At 43.8% G+C, this 6000-nt stretch overlaps 1 protein-coding gene across 4 annotated transcripts in view; it reads right to left on the bottom strand.

Moving 5' to 3' along the window:
- NEK11 (NIMA related kinase 11) overlaps positions 1-6000 on the bottom strand; it is a 284063-nt gene continuing 278063 nt past the window's right edge. Inside the window, exon 14 of one of the 4 annotated variants that reach the window (XM_086674286.1) lies at positions 1-1122. In XM_086674286.1, the coding sequence (XP_086530412.1) occupies positions 852-1122 (271 nt within the window). In that variant the 3' untranslated portion in view covers positions 1-851. The remainder of the gene's footprint in view (positions 1123-6000) is intronic. The other 3 variants (XM_086674282.1, XM_086674283.1, XM_086674284.1) reach the window with 3 other exon arrangements.

The following is a 6000-nucleotide window of genomic DNA, read 5'->3' as shown; positions in this document are numbered from 1 at the left end:
TGACAGCTCAGCTCAGGTCTGGTAACTGAGTAAATAAGCACATCAGCTAAAAGAGGGGGACAATGTCTCCTCTCTCTCCCCGTCTCTCTCATCAGTGAAAAGATCCAGTGACGTAGGTCCTTAAACTTGTAAGCTCAGAGCACAGCACTGGCATGTGACAGGCACCAAATAAATCCAATGTTAGCTGCTCTGGGGAATAATTATTACATAGATGTGTTACATTCATCAATATACTTCTAGATAAGGAAAAGATAAAATAGGTGATTTACTTTATAACCATGGGAAATATATTTATTAGAATAAATGTCTTTAATACTCCATGGATGAGCTTGGAGAATAAATCACAGAAGAGAATTGCTTTTTGGATTTTTAGTCCAGGTCCTTATATATATGCACATCTTGCTTGTTAGCCAGGAAAGGGCAAAAGTGGACCCAAAATGGGTCACCTGAAACAAATATTTGTGACTCCTGGTTAGCAGCTCCGTGTGTTGGAGGCCAGTGTTCAGCGACCTTCAGGAGCCAGCTGGCCACAGAGCACTGTGACTCAAAGCAGACAGGCACCGAGCCTGTCCCCAGGTGGAAATGGTAAAGAGTAGATGATTCTCCAGGCCATCACGGGGAGGTCCAACCCTCTGGAAGCCCTGAGGGCACGAGTGCGGGAATGCTGTTCAGGAAGCCACGCTTGGTCCAGAAGCTCACCTCAGAGTGTAGACCAAACACCAACTGGCCTGGGGTTCCAGGTACAGGCAGATATGTTTACTACTCTCTAAAGGACTCCCTCCTCTTGACAAGGAATTGAAAGTAGAGATGGTAGCTCCAGCTACGTACTCATTTCCCATAACGGAGTCCAGCTATGGGCTGAATGGATTTGTCCCCTTGAACTTGCTTGCTTTTGGCAGTTGTTGGTGTGGGTTCCAGAGTGTGGGCCCTTTACCCATTGTGATCAGCAACTGCTCCTCAAAGTACAGGAGCTGGTCAACTTCAAAACAGTCACCGGCATGAGGCACCACTTTTTCTAGAGCTGCCCGGATCTCGGCTTCGCTGGCATTCTGGTGCCTTGCTCTCTTGAGGTAGTTATAGACCTCCTCAAACACTTGTGCTCCCAGCTTCTGCATGGCTGATCTGCCATACAAGTCAGAAGAGGTAGAAAAGAGTTATGCATTCAAATCGCCCACAAGAAACGTCTTTTTAAATCATTAATTACACAGATCACATTGTGGCTCTGAGATTAGAAATAAAGGGAAAAAATAAGACGTGATGGCTCTACTGTGAACATTCAATAGTGTTCAAGAGACCCTTCTTGAATGTCTATTATACAACAGGTGCCTTCTAGGAACTCGGAATACGACATTGGACACATTAGGTAAATTCCTGACTTCGTAGAGCTTCCCTTTTAGGGAGAGAAAAAGCAGAGAAATTAAAAAATACACATGCAATAAAATATCAGGCAGCGCTATGTGCACTGAAGAACAATAAAGCCAGGTGATAGGGAGAGAGAGAGACAGACAGACAGACAGACAGGCGAGGAGCTGGCCAGTCCCCTGTGAAGAGGTGTCATTTGAGCAGAGACCCACATGAAGTGAGGCCAATACTGGGGGGAGAGAACTGGGGCCCTGAGGCTGAAACATGTTGGAGAAATATCGAGAAGGCTGGTGTGGCTTGTCAGGAGAACAAGGGGGAAGAGGAGAGTGGGATATGAAGTCAGAAAGCCCATTACTAACATTAATAACATTAATGAGAGCAATATAATAACAATGAGGAGGAAGAGGCAAAGGAAGGGTAGGCACTTTCCTATGCACTTAACCTTTACAACAGCTCTGGAAGGAGGCATTTTTAAAGTCCCCTCCCCCCCTTTTAATCAAAAACATTTTTTAATGTTTATTTATTTTTGAAGGAGAGAGAGACAGACAATGAGCCAGGGAGGGGCAGAGAGCCAGGGAGACACAGAATCCAAAGCAGGCTCCAGGCTCTGAGCTGCCAGCATAGAGCCCAATGGAGGGCTCGAACTGACAGACCATGAGATCATGACCTGAACTGAAGTCGGACACTTAACCGACTGAGCCACCCAGGTGCCCCTCGCCCCCCTTTTTTTTACAGATGGAGAAAATGAGGCTTAAAGGGGTGAGGGCATTTGGCCAAATTCCCACCAAGACTCATGTTTGTATTTCTGTGCTCAACTCCGGCCCTTGTCCTTTCGTGGCCACAATCTGGGCATCATCATAATAATGTCACACCTGCTACCTTTATTTTGCCTGCGTTTCCGTCGACCTCCAGCTAGGGTCACAGACTAAAGGCCTGTGAGCAAAACTAGGCCCAGGGCATGTTTTGTTTGATCAGCACTATGCTTTACGTTCTTCTGGTTTGTTATTATTTTTTAGCCTTTTAATGTGGAAGTCTAGGCACGGCCTGTGCTCCCCATTCTCCATTTCTTTACTGTCCTGTGCCCACCTTCCTCATATCATTTTAAAACAGGCTGCTTCTCATGTTTCACTGACCCGCCTGACTCAAGGGCATTCAAGTTTTATGAATTTCACTCTATGGTTCAAAACTGTCATTTTTAATGCCTCCATACTGTTACACTGAATTTATGTGCCGACTTTTACCTAGTCATTCTTCCACCAAAAATTTAGTGTTTTTCACTGTAACACTGAGTGAACATCCTTAGGAACAAAGCTTTTTCATCCAGGGGAATATTTGCAGGCATCACATTTCTAGGAGTGAGGCTAATTACAGGAGTGTGTTCCCTCTGTGAAGAGTCATATGGGCATTTGTGATTTCTGTACTTTTCTGTATATACGTTGGGTTGGATTCAAGGATTTGAAAAAGTTTGTGAGAATGGAATTATTAGGTAAAAATGTATAAATTTTCTTATGACTTTAACCTTAAGAGATGCTTCTTTATTCTTCATTTCAGTGGATTTGGTGAAATGAAAAGTCAGAGTTTTTGGGGTATTTTTTTCCTAGAATTTTCAAAGCATTACTGCTAGACAGTGCTGATGGTGATGCTGACAGTAACCACTGAAGGCATTAGTCACAGGCTCTAATTCATTTTATAAGCTGTTATTGATCAGTACTATTCAACACTGCAATCTCCAGAACACAAGCCAAAGGTATTACGGCAGACAAATGTATCTAGTTTAGAGGCTAGAAATTATAATGTTACGACACATACATTTTAAATTTTAACTTACTTTTAAACGGTACTTTAGAGTTTGTAAAATACTTTTACATTCATTATTTCAAATGATCCTTGTGAACAAGGCAAGTCATTGAACATCTATCTCTATTTGATGGATGAGAATAAGTAGGTTGGCTTTTGCAAACTCACACAGCTAGTGGCTAATGGGGCTTAAACTCAGACACAGGTCCTGTAATTCCAAGTGCTGGGGGGATCCGCAGCCCTAAGGCCCTGGGCTGTCCGGCTTGAATCAATTTCCCACCTTCTGCCTGGAGATTATCAGGACCCATCCCAGGATGCCTCACATCCCTAGTCACCTCATTCACCGCTAGAAACCCAAGTTTGCCTCTTGCTGACATTTAGCAAACCCTGTCACTCCCCCCTTCCGTGCATAGATGACTTCGGTGACCCGCCCTCTTTCTCCCATACCCTACCCCTCTCACCATTCTTGTGGTATCATTATTCTTGGTCTCTCTGACTTTGGCCGTTCTCATATCCAATTACCGTTTTCTTTACCCTCCTCAGTTGTCCACCCCCATAATCATTCCCTTGACCTCCTTGGCACCAATAACCCTGCCTCTTCTGGAATCAGTTTCAAGCCTTGCACTCTACAACCATCTCTTTACACTCTTCCACCATACTTACTCCAGCTCTTCTACTTCATGGTCACCTGCAGTCTTTCGGCCTGTCACCTAACACCCTTGACTCTTTCACTCCCCTCTTCCTTTGTCAGACTCCTCTAGCAAAGCTGTAAGTTAAATCCAGACATCTACTTACTTATGCCTGTACCTCAACAAAAACATTCCAGGAGAGAAATATCCAATTCTCCAAAAGGTCCCATTTAAATAATTACTGATCATAATTCAAAATGGCCCACATCACTGCCCATGATTCTACTATACTTCTCTGGTATTCTTATTTTCCATGGCTCAAAGTAACTATTTCACACCTTCTTTATTCTACAACTTGCTAAGTCCCACCAGGTGATGACTTTACCTAATATCCCATTGAGAAAATAGAAATGAACACATAGAGATTCCTCAACTTCTCAGTGCCCAAATTACCCACCTCCCTGAATCCATCACCACTTACTTGGCCTTCCCAATGTCCCTAGTGAAGGGACCATCCATGCTCCTGTAAAAGACCATCCTCTCTCTGAGTGCTTTGGATCTCAGCCTCTGTCACCATCCCAGTGACCTTCCCTCCAACAGCTATCTTCTTTCTTTTCCTTCTCCTCTATTTCTACGTCTACTGGAGCATACATATCAGGACAGAATATGATCTAATGCCCCATTTTAAACAAGAAGCTTCTAGGGCACCTGGGTGGCTTAGTCAGTTAAGTGGCTGACTTCAGCTCAGGTCATGATTTCACGGTTTGTAGGTTTGAGCCCTGCATCAGGCTCTGTGCTGACAGCTGAGCCTGGAGCCTGCTTCAGATTCTGTGTCTCCCTCTCTCTCTGCCCCTCCATTGCTCATGCTCTGTGTCTCTATCTCAAAAAAATAAACATTAAAAAATTTTAAACAAGAAGCTTCTCTTGACCTCCACACTCAATCAGTTCACTTGCTTCCTGATCTATCACTTTGACCTCCATTGCTAGCAAAGCTTCTTGAAAGGGTTGCGTGTGGCTGCTGTTTCTACTTTCTGACTGCACACTCTTAGTCTACTCCTCTTGGGCCTTAGTCCTTCTTCCTTTCATAAACTACTCTTGTAATGACCTTCACGTGGCCAATTCCCCTGGCATCTTTGTATGTATCTTGACATCTCAGTGCATTCAACAGCTGACTGCTCTCTTCTGTAGACCCTTCCTTCTGTTGCTTTTGGTGACACTGCCTTCACCAGGAGTTTTTCCTATCATGCTGTCTGCTTCTTTTTAGCCTCTTTGGCCTTTAGCCTCTTCCTCCTCTACATTTCAGAGTCTTTAATACCATTTATAGACCGAGGACTTCCGGTATGTCCACCCTGTCCTTCACCTACAACTCCAGGCTTGTGAATCAACTGCCCAGTTGGTACCACCAACTGGATATCTACAGGGTATTTCACTCAACCTCAATATGGTGACAAAAAGAACTCTTAATTATAAGTAAAATGCTATGAAATTTGGGAAAATAAAACCCCCCATGGAGGAGGAGAAGACACCATCTCACTTGGGCCATAACAGGTGGAGGGAAGCCAGGTGGCAGCGAATAGTGGGAGTGCTGGCAAACCAGTGAGTCAGTTTGGCATGTGAGAAGGGCGTGTGAAGAAGTGTGAGAACCAGATGACCATAACAAATGTTAAAGGAACTTTAGAATCTGACCAGTAATTTCACCTGTTGATGAGAAAGAAGCCCCAAAATGTCCCCTGAAACCACAATTAACAGTTTCTGAATCTTCTCTATGTGCCAGGATCTATTCTGAGCATCTCCTCAGACCATCCCATTAAATCCTATGGATATGATATTGTTATTTCCATTTTACAGACGAGGAAATTGAGATATAAGAGGATATCGAATAACTTGCCCACTGTCACATAATTTTTAAGAGTGGAGCTGGGACATGAATTGCAGTAATTTCTCTCCAGGGCTCACTTTTCATCACTGTGGATTCAGAGACCCTGGAGTTGAATATTGACTCTACCTGTCACTGGCCATGTGATTTGGGGCCACCTCTCTGAGCCTTGAATTTTCATATTTAAGTGCATATTACACACATGCACACGTGCACACACAGACACACATATCTTAGCATAGTACCTGTCACCTACCACATGCTTATTAGCCATTGTTTTATTACCACAAACATTACCATTGCTTTCCTGATGGTGGATTGCACCATAGTCCGATT

The sequence above is a fragment of the Puma concolor genome, chromosome C2, assembly GCF_028749965.1.
Source record: "Puma concolor isolate L17-30 chromosome C2, mPumCon1.1.hap2, whole genome shotgun sequence".
Lineage (NCBI taxonomy): Eukaryota > Metazoa > Chordata > Mammalia > Carnivora > Felidae > Puma > Puma concolor.
This window is presented reverse-complemented; position numbering and strand designations above follow the sequence as displayed.